The sequence below is a fragment of the Aegilops tauschii genome, chromosome 7 (assembly GCF_002575655.3).
Source record: "Aegilops tauschii subsp. strangulata cultivar AL8/78 chromosome 7, Aet v6.0, whole genome shotgun sequence".
Lineage (NCBI taxonomy): Eukaryota > Viridiplantae > Streptophyta > Magnoliopsida > Poales > Poaceae > Aegilops > Aegilops tauschii.
The window spans coordinates 181,761,830-181,777,330 of record NC_053041.3 but is presented as its reverse complement, the minus strand read 5'-3'; the positions used below and the strand labels follow the sequence as shown (position 1 = coordinate 181,777,330).

The following is a 15,501-nucleotide window of genomic DNA, read 5'->3' as shown; positions in this document are numbered from 1 at the left end:
CCAACAATTAGATGCAGCAAAATTTCATGATATAGAGTTGGTCAAAATGGTAGTGAAGCATAAATGCATATCACAAATTAATGCATTGCGGGCCATTTGGCTGACGACAGCCAAACTTCACAACGGTGCTCACAATGTTGCGCGTTCTATCATTTAAGGGAAGCAGGAAGCTGAGAAGCGCTTCAGGATTGCAAAGGTGCCAATTTTACATGAGAAGGGAAGGTGGGAAGATACATACGCCCAGTAGTCCCGTGTTACCATGGCACTTGTGCACAAACCATTCCAAAATTCCACCTCCAGTCATCTTTATTAGATAAAAAGGAACGCTCCTTTGATCGCTTGTGGTAGTGAAACTGAATGGTCACCATCTACCTTTTGGTAGCACACACTGACAGAACTAGGACTAGGAGGCGTCAGGAAAGGAAGCAAAACTAAGGGCATGAATTATGGTGACATTGCCTTGTTGATAGCTTCGGACAGCTACATGCAGTTTTTTCCTCCAACACAGGCTGCCACTGGTGGGGCTCGTCATCCAAAAGAGAAAAAATAGTTGGACATGCATGCATGCCATACATCTCTATTTCTATGCACCTTTTTCAACTTTTTGCATAAGACCACGCCCTCTCTCCATGAAGAACCCGCCTCCTGATGAAGAGACTCTGATACCGTTTGAGGCAGCCCCTCCTGACACCCCGAGCCTACATCTGTTGTTAATCTGTCATGCCGAAAGTTGTGGAAAAAAGGGGATGACCTAAAACATATCGCCACATGTTGTGACATTTGGCTTGAAAGAATCGATAAAGTGATGTACCATCACATGTTGTCACTTGGCTGGAAATAATCAATAAAGCGATGTAAATGGACCAAGAATTTCTGTTAAGTTGAAGTGGGCTGCCATTTTTACTGAACATGTCCAAAAAATTGCATGTCGATGCTTGATATTCGTTGTTCTTAGCTTTACACCATCTAGTTTTATCTGATCATCTTTCCCGAACAATCATGTGGGGTTTACTGAAAACTTTTGCACGCACGGACAGGAATAAAATTTGAATTTGGTAAATGTTTAAAAGCTCAACCAAAATGTCTTTGAGCACGTGATATTTTTAACCGAGGAAGTAATGAAGTTCGGAGATTAATCCACACTTCAAAACAAAGGCTGCTGCCAGAAAAGCACCAAAACCTTACAACACCCTCATAGTGAGACCTGATGATATACATCCATTTCTGAAACCTTGACAGGGTGATATACATTCTCTTCTACAATCCTAGTGACGACAAACAAAAGTCCTGGAAACTCAACAAAATGATTGTCGTCTATGTGCCTTTGATGCTCTGACCAGTAACCACAATTTGATAATATATGTCAGTCAGCCTCTACTCCAGTGTCGTCCCAGTATACCGCAAGCACCTACCCAAGAGGCTTGATACCATCTGACAATTCTGAACACGTTTTCACAATCCAATTACAGTAGCACAGGTGATCACTATTGCGCTTCTCTTCGTTATGCAACAGGTGAAGTCTAGGATGAGAAAACATCAATAACCCAAACGATCGTTCAATGAAGTGCGCCCATCACCAGTTTGACCTACAGATGATCAAACAATAGTATTGTCAAGGGATAAATTTACACATTTGGTGATTGTATGCTTTACTGATAAATTATTCTGACCTTGAGGTGGCACCCATGTTTCATGATCTGGACCAGCTTCAAGAAAATCTGGTCTTGCAGGACCCAGTACACGTTTTTGTTTCGACTTTTTCCCTTTTCTCTTGCTAGCCTGTGGTTCATTCTCGTTCTCAATGTCTTCTGCAGGTTGTAAACCACGTGTGTGCTTCAGCAGAAGGGCCACAGCATCAGCTGCTGATGCTTCGGATTCAACCGAAGACGATTCTGCTTCAACGCCAGCTGACTGATCAGCAGACTTTCTCTTCCGTATGATAAGCCCAGGAGCGGCCCCTTCAATATCCTTTTCATTGGCTGAATTAGAAAGAATAGTTTTCCGGTCTTTGTAGTCCACAAAATCATCAGGCTCCTCAGCATTCGTGTTTCCTTCTTTTATACAATTTTCTTCAGGTTCTATGATTCTCTTGTCGCCAAGCCACTGAGGTTTTGGTATGGTGAATGCAGGTTTGCTGGCATTTTCTTGGTTTTGGGGGACATCTGTTTCTACCTCGGCAGGTTTATCCACTTCTGTTTTGGTAGAACAAGAATCCTTCAAGTTCTCCTCTGTTGAGGTTTTGTCTTGGGCAATTTTGTCCTGTTTTTTGGATTCTGGTCTAGGATTATCATTAGATGCTTGAGGCTTTGCTTCTCTTGGCTTTAAATCCCTCTTGCGAGCTGCTTCTCCCATAGGATCAGCCACCTTCAGTAGGTAAACTACTTTGTCCAGCTCAGCTTGAAGATCAGAAAGCTCCTTTTGAATTTTGGCAATATTATCGTGTACTGTCAAGCAGTTCAAATCAATTAGAAAACAGAAGACAGTGAAATACTCAAAACAGACAGAAAAGCAGGCAATAGGTGTGTATGAATACATAATTTCAGGCTCCGTACATCCATCTACAAAGGATAAGCCTGATACTCGAAACAGACAGAAAAACAGGCTATAAGCTTTGCTGGATACTCTCACGGAATCATGTTTTGGACCAAATCACAGGATTCAAAGTTGCAGAAAAAATTTAGACACTGATACAACTCAATTAATTTTTATTCCAGTCTGAGTTAACATCTCCACTCTATTAATCTGAACTCTAAAATGATCTTAAAGCTGATACAGATAATTTCAGTTGTTGCTAACCGAGAAAATGCAAATATACTCCGAAATACTTTGTTTCCAAGTCTTAACGAGATCCCTTAACAACTCTTTGAAATAAATGAGTCATTTCACTTATTGATATTTTGAAGTAACTGAGGGCATCGCTGTCATAGTTAGCAAGTCAACTTGTCAAGTTTCAAGCAGAGGTCAGGCCACTAAAACACTCAAACCAGCATTTTAGCTAGTACACAATACATGTAGCTCACTTACTTTTCCTTGATTTTCAGCAAACTCCCACATGCACTGATAACAACCATCAGGCAATTACTATGGCTGACATATAAAACCGTTATGCAATATTTTTCTGGTTCTACGGAAAATATGTGACAGGGCAAAAGTCATGGTCATTAGTGGTACCATTCAGACCTCGGACTTGAAAAGGAAATCCTAGAATAGTCTAAGATTCATCGGTGTAAACTACATGGTTCAGAGTGCACTATCATACCTAATTGAGATGACAATCCACTCATGTAAGCATCAAGGTCATCCCCAAGATCTGCATTATCTCTCTGAGCCAGCTTAATCTTCTCTTCTTCAAGCAACTTCTTTTTACCTTCAATATCATTGTTGATGAAATCCTTTTTATCAAGAAGACTGTCAGCGGTCTCAACTGATTGTTGCCCACTAGATTGAGGATTAGATGATTTCTTCTTTGTCCGGTCAAAAAATTCATCGTCGTCACTAGAAAAAAAATCAAAATCAGTGAATCAGCACATGAGAACAAAAATGCAAAGCTATAATTCCAGCCACAGTAAGGAATAATATAAGGTAATAGGCATGTACTTGCAGATGGCCACTAGTAGAAACTGAAGTAGTCTATACTTTTTGACCAGTCAAACACAAGAAGCTTTGAATTTTTCTATCAGACTATTTGACAAAATGTTGTACGGAATCAACGAGAAAGTGAATTATATACGCTCCATGGAGAAACTCACATGCACATTGTGACTTTTCAAGGTAAGCAGAAGTGGCAGCATGGTACAAATTTCCAATTACATATGTCCTAGTGCAGTGGTGCACTGGTGCCAATCATTCCCTAAAAGTCCATAAATTTCAAATGGGCTTAGTCTTCTAGATTAAATTTTCAATTTTACATGCACTTGTGTCAGTTGGAGAAACAGACTAGGGAGAAAAGATTATTTAGCTATCTCTAATATCATCCTCTGTTCTTAACTAGAGTATAGGTTAAGATATGATACACAATACGAATGTGGCTGTCATAATTCAAATCTATCAGAAGTGCAAACCTAATAACGTCATCTTCTTCCTCGAGACTTGCTTTATGGCTACCACGTTTTGGTTTTCCAGCACGTGCACCAAGACTTTCTTGTATACTGTCATTTAATGTTTCTTCTAGATTTTCTAGCTCCTCCATGATCTGGAAAAAAAGGATTGGTATTGATCTTCTAATAAGAAATGAAACCGTGATGGCATATTTAGAAATGTAAGTAAAACCTGTTATGCACTAACCTGAGATATCCTTTGCTCATTTCGTGCAATCTGTGTTTGCTGACCTTGGGTTAACCCACCTTGAGAAATGTCCTTAACTCGTATTGCATCGATCTCTTTCTTCATGTTGGCAACCTGAGACAAGCAGAGATGCAAATCATATCAGAGAACATAGAGCAGATTTTTCTTAAGAACCAAAATTCAGAGGTCCAATCATAATACTCCCTCTGTTCCGAAATGTAGGTCGTTGGGGGTTTTTTTAGTTCAACTTTCGTCTAGTAACGAAATATCGGCACTTTCCAATTTTGCCCCCCGCCCCGCCCAGCCGCACTGCCCGCGCTCACTCACTCCCACTCGCCCAGCCGCACTAGCCGGCCTTCCCCTCTCCCCGTAGCTCGCCGGCCTCCCCGTCTCCCCATAGCTCACCGGCCTCTCCCTCTTCCACCGCCACTTCTCCACCACCCTGCCTCCACTCACACTCCAGAGGTAAAAATTGAAATCTTTTGCGCCGGCGACGAGCTTCTACTCCACGGAGGCATGGATGTGGATGTGCTAGCGCTGGATCTGGGCGACGGAGGCATGGATGGGGAGCAGCGCCCGAGCGGCGGATCTGGAGCGGCGCCGGAGCTGCGGAGCGGCGGATCTGGAGCGACGTCGTCGTCCTCACGGTGCCCTGCCCCGCCACGCCACGTCGTCGTCGTCGCGGAGTAGCTGCTTCCTCCCGCGGTAAGTACTCCTGGTAGTCTTTCTTCCTGCCGGTCGATTTGTTTGATCTGAAACAGTTGTCTCTTTTGCTTGGTTGGTTGGATACCAACAGTGAAAATGGAGAACGGGAGGGAGGGGAAGATCATGGGCGCCATCATGGATTTGAATCTTCTCTTCTTACGTTGCTGTAGTACTGGCTGCAGTCTTGCTGTACAATCACTTGGTAAACATCTTGCTTATGTACTGCTAGTTTCAGTTAACTGTTCATGTTAACCATCTTGCTCATGGATTTATTCCCTTTTCTTCATTTATGTACTGTTAAACTTGTTGCAAATGGTGCAAATGCTTTGCTCTAGACACTAAGTTTTTACTACTCCAAGTAAATTAACTGAAACTTGTTCAATCATTTACTTGCTGTTCTTGTCAGTAAATGAAACCTTTAACTAAATACTCCTTTCAGATAAGAGTAAATGAAACCTTTTGTTTAACTAAAACTAAATGGAAACTTTCCTTTAATTAAAACCAAATGAAACTTTTCAGTTAATTAAAATTACTCCTTTAAATAAAATTTTAATTAATGCTTGGTGATCTGCAGGAGTAAACAAGTTGATTGGTGATATGCAGGAGCAGGACAAGCAAAACACTTTGTTTCTGAAAAATACAGAGAAAAACATGTCTCAGTTTTTTGCTGTAGTTTTGCTTGCATCCGCGATTTTAGTTCTGTAAAAAACATGTTATCGTAAAGTATCTCTAAAATATCTGCTTTAGTTCCAGTAGTGCTTGCTTAGTTGCTTGCAGTAGTTCAGTTGCAGTAGTTTAGTGTAGAACTCTTGCTTGTGTTCTCTCCTACTCTTGTTTTCTTACTCCTCTCCTTTCTTCTCCAGATTGCACTAGTGAGGATTAGGATTGCAAGTGTAGCAGTATTATTGGAGTGCCCTCTTCTCTCTTCTTGCTCTCTTCTTTCTCTCTTCTTCTCTCTTCTTGCTCTCTTCTTTCTCTCTTCTTCTCTCTTCTTGCTCTCTTCTTCTCTCTTCTTGCTCTCTTCTTCTCTTTCTCTTCTCTTCTCTTTCTTCTCTCTTCTCTCTATCTTTTGCCCTCCAGTACTGCCCTCTTGCAGTAGTACTCAGTACTCACTGTGTGTGGTCTATCACACACAATTAAGTGTTGTTTATCTTGTCTTTAATTGTCACTCCAACAATTGTCTCTCTTCTTGCCCTCTTGCAGGAGTAGTTTAGTTGCTCTCCTCTCTCTTCTCTTTCTCTTGTCTTCTCTTTCTTCTGTCTTCCCTTTCTCTTCTCTTCTCTTCTCTGCTTGCTCTTCTACTCCTCTTCTACTCTCTTCTCTGCCAGTTTTAGTGTAGGACTAGTGTAGGAGTACAAGCAACCTTCTTCTCTTCTCTTCTCAGTCAATTAAATGTTTTCTGTTAATTAAACCTTTTCAATTCAGTAAATGAAAGTTTTTTTCATTAAACCTTTTCTGTCAAATAAAACAATTCAGTAAATGAAAAGCTGCTGCTGCTCTGAAACTGCTGCTGCTGCTGTTGTCAAACTATTGCTGCTGCTGCTGCTCTGAAACTGCTGCTGCTGCTGTTGTTAAACTACTGCTGCTGCTGCTGCCACACTCAACCTGCAGAAGAACCCAGCAGCTGTTGTTGCTGCTCCTGATCAGTATGACTCTAATCTCTGTTGTTGCTGCTGTTGCAGGAGAAGGAGCGCGCCCAGGAGAAGAAGAAGGATCAGGAGAAGGCCCTGAGGACCTGGGATCGCTGCTGCTGGATCTGGATCTGGGACCTGGGACCGCTGCTGCTGCGTGCTCCTTCTGGGAGACGAGGACCCTCCTTGGCGCCCCTGGATCGCTGCTGCTGGAGACGAGGACCTGGGCCTGGGAGCGCTGAGGAGAAGTAGGGGACCTGGGCCTGGGAGCGCCTGGGACCTGGGCGCGTGGAGAAGCAGGGGCGGGCGGGCGAACGATGGCCTTGCGGAGAATTTCAAATCCTCGGATGGAGGAAGAAGACGATGGGGATACCGATTCATACTAGGGGCAGCCATGTAAATTCCACCGTTTTCACCTGGTCGGAACGAATCCTCCAGCGACCTACATTTCGGAACGGAGGGAGTACTACTCAAAAGGACATAGCTGTGCACCCAGAACATAGAACCAATGCAAGGAACTTGGTAGCTCAGGAAGAGGGATTCTACAAGAACTCACACTTGCAGGCTCAAGCCCCTGGAGAACTCTGTGTTTGAAATGTGAATGTGTGATTCTACCCAGGCCCATTTATAATTCTTGATACAGAAATTTTCAATGAAGATTTAACGATTACAAACTAAACAAGATTGTATGTTGAGGCTACTATGACATGTGCTCACAGAGACCCAGAAAGACATACATCTGGAACACGGTGCACCATTTAGTCATACTAACGTAATCTTCTTCAAAATGATGATTTGAAAAGGCAAAAGCAACCCAAAGAGTTTCAGTTCAATGACCCTAGCCTAAAAACTGGGGATATGACTACCCCATAGATCCAACAGATAGCTTCAATCTGCCGGATCAAATGATACCGCGGACAATACTGACACAGCCGGTCCATGACGCCAGCCTAAAAATTGGGGACAGGACTACAAAACAGTATATGTTTCCCTGTTGATCCGACAGATAGCTTCAATCTGCTGGATTAAATGATGCAGCGGATAAAGACTGGCATGGCCTGAAGGGAGTTAAAATAGACAAGCCACCATACTCATGCAGCACCACCGCAGTCTCATCCATTCCCACATACAAACCGCTGCTCCCTCTCCCATCTGCATTCAACAGCATCACCACTTACATCTGCGCGATCCGCTAGATATTCCGCCACACACTGCCCACAGCACCTCGACGTTCCAGGTCACCCTTTCTCCCCACCAGTAAAGTTCTTCCCTTCGTCACCGCTAGAGGCCAAACACCTTGCCATCATACAACCTCCACATTCTAGAATCTAATTCACAGACCACGATTGCCACAGCCTCACCCAAGATCGGTGATGTCATTGGCCACTACCCTACCTCAGGCTGCAAGTAGGAGTAGGCCGTCCAACACCAGCATGCCTCTTATGATCCCGCGTGGTCGGCGGCAACGCCATCCTCTCCATGACCATGGCAGCGCAGACTGAGTCCCCGGACATTAAGTGCCGGGGGCGCACGATGCCCCTAACAGAGGAAGTGGGATGATGCGGGTTTGTGACCACTGCATACTCGCTGCCGCTGATAGGCGGGTTACTGCAGCAGCCCACATAACAGGGATCAAGCGGGTTTTTTGCGGCAGCCCACGGTCAGTCCCACTTGCAAGCTGAAGAACTACTGAAACTTCTTTTCAAGACGGAGGCATAAGCTCTGCCTCATCCATTAAGGAGTTTAAAGAGTTTTATTGCACAGAAGACTAAACAATTACAACGGTTATTACTCTCCTGGTAAGATTTGCCTAAGACGCTTAGCGCCCGCGAGCGCCAAAGCTTTGCCTCATCCTTTATGACCTCCAAAAGGACGGTTGCAGGAGCGGACTTGTGTCGGAAAACCCATGTGTTTCTCTCATTCCAAATGGTCCAAGAAACAAGCATAGTGAGGGATCACATGGCACTACGATAATACGATTTGCAATATGCGCGCCCAACATGCTAGTCCACCACTCCTTGATGAACTACTGAAACTTGGAAACACACCAGTTTTATTGCTGGAAAAGAAGGCAAACCCATCCCATTTCGTTACACGGAATTTACATTCTTTAGCATTTGCCATAAATTGACTCAAGCATAAAAAGATCTCCCCTGGGAATTTTTGCAGTGTATACTTAACTATATATTTCCTTCTTTCTGGCACACTATGTACTGCAACCCACCGACCCAGACCAAAGCATCAGGTTACAGGTAAGTAGGTCACTCAAAGGATAAAATAACATCTCCCCTGATGAGCTAGCAATGCAGAATGTAAGCACCGTTTTACTGAGGAAATGATACTGTGCAGTTCAAAAATAAACAGCTGCTCCAAATGCCCCATGAATGGAAATCAATACCAGAACTACCGGCTACAAGTATAATGCAAAAGAATTATAAACCTAAAATTATGCCATTATCACAAATCAGCAAAATTACAATTGGATGGGCAAGGCACTGCAAACAGCAATTATGTAATATTTGAACCAGACATAGCTGCATACAAATCACTATAAGTAATGGTGATTTTTCAAATGCAACCACACTCGATGTTTCCATACTGTAGGTGCACATAGAAAATGCAATGCTGAGTATGATAATGTCGTAGTCGTTTCTTCAGTAAAAAAAACGCTTACCTTTTCCATTCGCTTTATTAATTTGCTGCGGGTCTTTTCCTGTCTGTCCGTAAGCTGACCTCTGTAGGTTTGCCACGTGATCTCATCTGCCTCATCCTAAGATATGAAAACATGTTCAGTAAAAAAAACAAGGGCCATCATAACCAATTAAAAAAGAAAACTCTCTAAACATATATAATTATGCAACTGAAACTTGGGAACAGTTGGTTTCTCACCAAAAAAATGGAAAGGCTCCATACGATTGATAACTAATGTAAGATTCTCAATATTCACAACCAAATGCTTGTAAAAACAAAAAACTAACCTCCCCGTCTTCTTCAGGTGCATCCTCAGACATACCCCATGAGATCCCATCTGCTAAAGCTGCTTGAGTTTTCGCTCGTAAAAGGGAAGCTTCACGATCAAGCATGTTTTGCCGAATCTTAGCATCACGGAGTTTCTGCATATCTTTTTCCTGTTACATAAGACAAACAAGTAAATACAAGACTCACACAACTCTGAATATGGGGAGGTTGACTCTGTTCAATGATGTATATCCCATTTGTGTTTTCCATTTCAACAAAAGCACAAATCTCTACTCCTAGAAAAGACCCAGTTGGTGATGATGGTGTGTGTCTGCCATCCATCATTTCTGACCATTTGATCTGCATCTAACAGATGTGAAGTAGGCTGTAGTATTTTTGTGAGAAGAGTCAAAGACCCCGCCACTCTGCTCCACATTTGCAGAAAACTCCTTAGTCTCTCCCCAGTCGGTTTGTCCCAAGCAAGTCGGGGTAGGCTAGAGATAAGAGGCATAAAATTGGGTGAAACCCAACATATTTTTAGTGATCTATACCAAAAACAGGGTGATTTTTTTTTCAAGTTTGTGAACATGTATTAGTCTATTTTGAATCGATTCTAACGCACAGGCACTTTGCTAGTTGGGAACAATAAACTGTATGTTGCATCATCACTATAACTTTGAATAAGATGTGAATGCAGCAGCAAGCTAGCAAATACTTCAGAAATCAAATATGGCATAGTGGCAGATGAGCCAACTGAAGGAGTTTCAGAATCTTACTGGAGGCATCAGCTCAGACGGTCCTTGAAAAATGTACAAACGTGATGATCTGGTAAATAGAAAGAATGAGAAAAATTCAGTCCAAATTTACTGGGTGACAAGAGCGCAAATGAATACAACAGTAGTGCCATTTTATTCATTTCTTCAATTGCTTGTTTGATATTTCGTTTTCAGTTTCAGGGCATTTGTTAAACTAACAACAATGCAGTAATATTCCTACTAGATCAGTTTTTAGAATATGCATGAGGCTCGACATCTTTTCATTCAACTTTCCATCAGATGTAGTTAATTAAGTCAATTATAAGTAACCATATGATTTACTATGGAAAAATAAAAGTTAAGCTTTCTTTTGAAGCCATGAACTCATTGCCACTGTTTTACAACAGTTTGCCAATGTTACTGTTTCACAACGGTTGCCAATCCCAAACATCATTATTAATTTATAAAGGAAAAGGCTAGTCCATAATAAGCAGGTTATGAAATGAACAGATTTAAGGCTAGAAAGCTAAAAATTCTGTCAGATGGAAGAACACAATTTGCAAATAATTGAGCACCAGAAAGCAATTTGTTGCAATATCTGCTAGAAATGATGCACAACATTGTCTGGCTGAAAAACTTACTGCCCAAATCGAATTACATCTCCAACATGAATCGGTGTGTACATCTTCTTCTTGACCTGTTAATTAAATATATGACATCAGAACAATATTCTTGCCTTCATCAGAACGGTAGTTATGCTATTGTGAACCAACAAGCACAGCAACATTGGCAAGCTAATACAAGGTTCCTTTTGTGGGGGGAAAGGATGTTATAGGAATAGCCCAAAAGCAAATTAGCTCAGAAAGGCAGCAGTGTATTAAGCATGAAAAGAACAATGGATACACAAGCAACTCTTTTGTTATTTCTAATATCAGAAAATGGCAGATATCTTTTCCCCAGTTTATAGTGTGACTCAGCAAGCCAAAGGTAGATGGATGTACACAATTACAACAGAATAAGAATGCCATCAGCACATTGCAGTGCTTTTTAAAACAAAATAGTATGAACAATGATGCATTCTGCGTCATATTGACGCTCTTCTCCTTAACACAAAAACGTGTGTTCGAGAAACAATGAACAATAAGGTGCATACATGAGAAGAGGACACATAGTTGCATGGTATCAACATTTTCAAACAAACATATTACAAGTCCTGGATGAATTGGAAATATTCAGTTCTGCTCTGAAGTAAGACAAAAGGAAAGAGACTATGCCTGAGTTTTGTTGATGGAAGAACCATGTGTGCTTCCAAGATCGTAAAGGAAAACCTGCCCATCATTTCTAAACTGCAGAACTAAAATAACACAAAAGAAGTCATAAGTGTGACGCATAAGACTTACCAAGAAAATATTATATATCATTATTATGTAGTGCTGAATGCTTGGATCCTATAATTACCATCTCTGGTTCATGAACAATAAATAATTATCACATGTCCACAAAACTTGCACTCAGAGGGCAGCCGGTGCATGTAGCTCCCGCTTGCGCAGGGTCCGGGGAAGGGTCCGACCACTTTGGGTCTATAGTACGCAGCCTTTCCCTACATTTCTGTAAGGCTGTTCCAGGACTTGAACCCGTGACCTCATGGTCACAAGGCAGCAGCTTTACCACTCCACAAAACTTGCACTCAGAGATTATTAAAAATATAATGAAAGATGATAAAACAAAGTGAACAATTACTCATAAGAGAACACTTTATGTAATGATACATATAGTACACGGCATACTTATGCAAGAAAAAACAACTGCAGAACTTCAATACAGTTAACCACGTGCATATACTTTGTGACCTCTGCCAAAACAACATGGACAATGCACTACACATAGAAGTCCTTAAGACAAATTAGTGGAAGAATTCCTTCAATTTCGGTGATGGTCAATGTCTTGATTCAACCCTATTTCACCAGCAGGTTATCCATATAACTTTACTAATTAATAAACAGTTTTTCTAAGTCAAATACTACCCTCTGAAGAAAAGGATTATTTACAGCAAAGTTTCACGGTTCCCTGAATATCATCCCCCCATATGTTCATGAAAATCTTAGCACCATATCATCCCCCATATGTTCATGAAAATCTTAGCACCATATCATCCCCCATATGTTCACTGACATCCCAAATGTTCAGAATATCAGCAACCAGTTTCCAGCCAACTATCCGATGAATCAGTAAAAAGGTGACTAAGTATATTGCTTCAAACAAAATTCCAACTTCTGTTTGAAAACTGCAAGCATCCTGACATCTAGTTAATGTAATGAAGCTGACTGAGATGGGGTGGCCGTTTACAGACGACCTTCCTTGATGTGAGAAGTATTAGTAATTGCTTCCGTTTCGAACTGAAAAGGTCTACTAAAAACTAACTCTGCACTTAGTAACTAGATTAAATAGCTAGCTGGAGTTTGAATTTTGGTTCTAATGTTCTCTCTGTGGCATAGTTGACAAGAGCATCCGTTTCAAAAAATACTTGACAAGAGCATGCCGAAAATGAATATACCTGCATGAAAACGGGAAATGGTGGGATGCTCCAGCATGAAATCGCATAGATCAATTCGGCCGAACATGTAAGCTCCTTTCTTGGACCTGCGATATGTAATGCCAGTCACTTCACCAACCATATCTAGGAAATTAAGTAGTCCAGCTAATTATGTACTCCCTCCTTTTCTAAATGTAAGAAATTTTAGAGATTCTAATACTGACTACATACAGAGCAAAATGAATGAATCTACACTCTAAAATACGTCTAGATACATCCGTATGTAGTCTATATTGAAATCCCTAAAAGGGCTTATATTTAGAAACGGAGGGAGTAGCAGACAACGTCATGAACTTTGAATGTGAAGGTCTCAAAATCCACATATAACACAATGCATTGGATTGAAACATGGAATATGTAGCTATGCAAGTACTCATTTCACGCAACTACAAACCATGAGTGATTCTAGAAATAAAAATAAGTCACTATCAACCGTTTGCACTAGGAACCACGCATTGCCCTTCTCCACTCCTATCGTACATGAGCTAGAAACCCCAGAGGAATCAGAGTAAGCAGCCCCACAGCAAGACGAGAAAGGCACGAATGCTGGTGCAGAGACAGCAACTCACACATCAAGATTTTCGAAGATGCGGCCTTCCTTGAGCACCTCGAGGAAGAAGGGGTGTTCCGGGGCGGCGCTCCAGTCGGGGATGGCATATGGTGCGCGCGGCCGCGGCGGCTGCCGCTGCTCTGGCGGCGCCTCCTCGGCCATCTCGGTGTCGCCGCCGGGGTTCCTTTCCTCCCCCGCCGACGAGTCGCTAGGGCTGGGGTTAGCGCTCCCGTCGGCCGACAATTCAGACTCCGACGATGGAGGAGGAGGCGATGCCTCCGCCTCCGGCTGCGGCGAGGGTCTTGGTGGCGGTGGAGGCGGCATAGAGGAGGAGGGGCTCGGTTTAGCACTCCCGTCCACCTCGGCCATCGAGGCGTCAGGCCTCGGCGCGGCCTCCGCCTCCGGCTGCGCCGACGGGGCAGGTGGCGAGGGTTTGGGGGGCGGCGGAGGCGGCATGGAGGAGGCGGAGGGGTTAGGGTTTCGGGGCGGGGGCGGAGGCATAGTAGGGTTCATGGCCGTGTGCGGGAGCGTGAGAAGTGGAGACGAAAGGAGGGGAAGGGGACGACGGCGAGGAGGAGGTGGGGATGAACAGCGGAGCGGAGCTGGGTCGGTGATCCGGGCAAACGGACGGGGAAGAAGGGGGGCAGCAATCCTCGCCGTTGGCGAGAGAGATGTGCTGCAAAGGTGGAGCTCTCAGCCAAGCGCAATCTTGGCCGTTCGTTTTCCGTTCGGCGTCCAGGATTAGCTAGTGCCAGAGTTACATGTGACCAGTTTGAAACATCCCTACACCATCGGCCCACCGCTTATTCTCCCCCTCCCTTTCCGTCTCCTCCTTTCCTCTTCCTTCAGCTGGCGAATTGTGCACGGCTCTTATGTCGTCGGAGAGGAAGGGGAGAGTGATCCCTCCATAGATTGTCGTAGTGGTGCTTATAGGAGGCGGATGCCTAGACTTGCCGTCACGGCGCCTGGCACTGTGCCAATGGAGTGTTGGAGGTTGACGAAGGCGAGTCGCGGGTGGATATCCACTGTGATGCTCCTCCCAGCCACGGTGCTCCTTCGGTGGGAGCCAAATGTGGTGGGGAGATGCCTTCTTCATCACCCTCTAAATAAGCTCGTAGGATCCTCGGATATGGAGCTCGGTCTTATTATTCTTTGCTTCCCTCTGAGCTGCCGTCGTGGTGGACGAAAAGAAGTGGGAGGGAGGGGATCAAGCCGCCGATGTACCATCCATGTTCGTCTTTGGAGCTCAATATCAGTAGCACCTATGAGGAAGCTACAGCGCAGATCCGGACTCTTTGTAGTCATCAACGACGTGTGGCTGCATCTCCTAGTCGAAGGGCGTCCATCCGAAGCTCTAGCAATCAATGTCGGCTCCTTTCTTTCTACCAAGTCATTAAGCCAAAAGGGAGGCGGCTATGTTGGTGCTTCAACCTACTGTTTTAAGTGTCTCGCTGATGGTGAGCCGTCCAAGTGATCTCATCCTCTCGTGGTGGTGGGATCCGGTCAAGGCTCAAGCTGTGCGACAAGGACTCAATTGCTTTTTAGTTTGGTCTTCTGGGATCTAGTTCGCAAAGTGTCTGAACTGAGAGTACTTTTCTATTGGGTACATTCGTATAATGTTGCATGTTTATCCAATATAACTCTGGGTCTTCTAGGCCCTTCCTAAGTTGAGAAACGCCATCGGCGCAATATACTATATAGTACATGAATTCAAGCGAGTCCTTGAAGGACAATTCCAACGAATATATTTCCTGTCTATCTAGCAAATAAAGGTGTTGATACTAGTATTTAATTCTCATATACACTAAAAGTTACACATCATGAATATGACTCAACTAAACTGTTGGGGAACGTAGTAATTTCAAAACAATTCCTACGCACTCGCAAGATCATGGTGATGAATAACGAGGGGAGAGTGTTGTCTACGTACCCTCGTAGACCGTAAGCGGAAGCGTTATGACAACGCGGTTGATGTAGTCGTACGTCTTCACGATCGGCCGATCCTAGCACCGAAAGTACAGCACC

The 15,501-nt window shown here is 43.4% G+C and overlaps 1 protein-coding gene across 1 annotated transcript; it reads right to left on the bottom strand.

Annotated features, from left to right (window-relative positions):
* Positions 1-1,062: 1,062 nt before the first annotated feature.
* On the bottom strand, positions 1,063-14,150 carry LOC109758590 (uncharacterized). Its single transcript, XM_020317455.4, has 12 exons — positions 13,496-14,150; positions 12,888-12,973; positions 11,608-11,687; positions 10,975-11,030; positions 10,355-10,403; positions 9,599-9,748; positions 9,295-9,390; positions 4,285-4,398; positions 4,062-4,192; positions 3,260-3,495; positions 1,671-2,444; positions 1,063-1,586 (listed from the first exon to the last, which is right to left on the bottom strand). The coding sequence occupies exons 1-12, from the start codon at positions 13,987-13,989 to the stop codon at positions 1,537-1,539; spliced, it is 2,316 nt and encodes a 771-aa protein (XP_020173044.1). The 5' UTR covers positions 13,990-14,150; the 3' UTR covers positions 1,063-1,536.
* Positions 14,151-15,501: the final 1,351 nt, after the last annotated feature.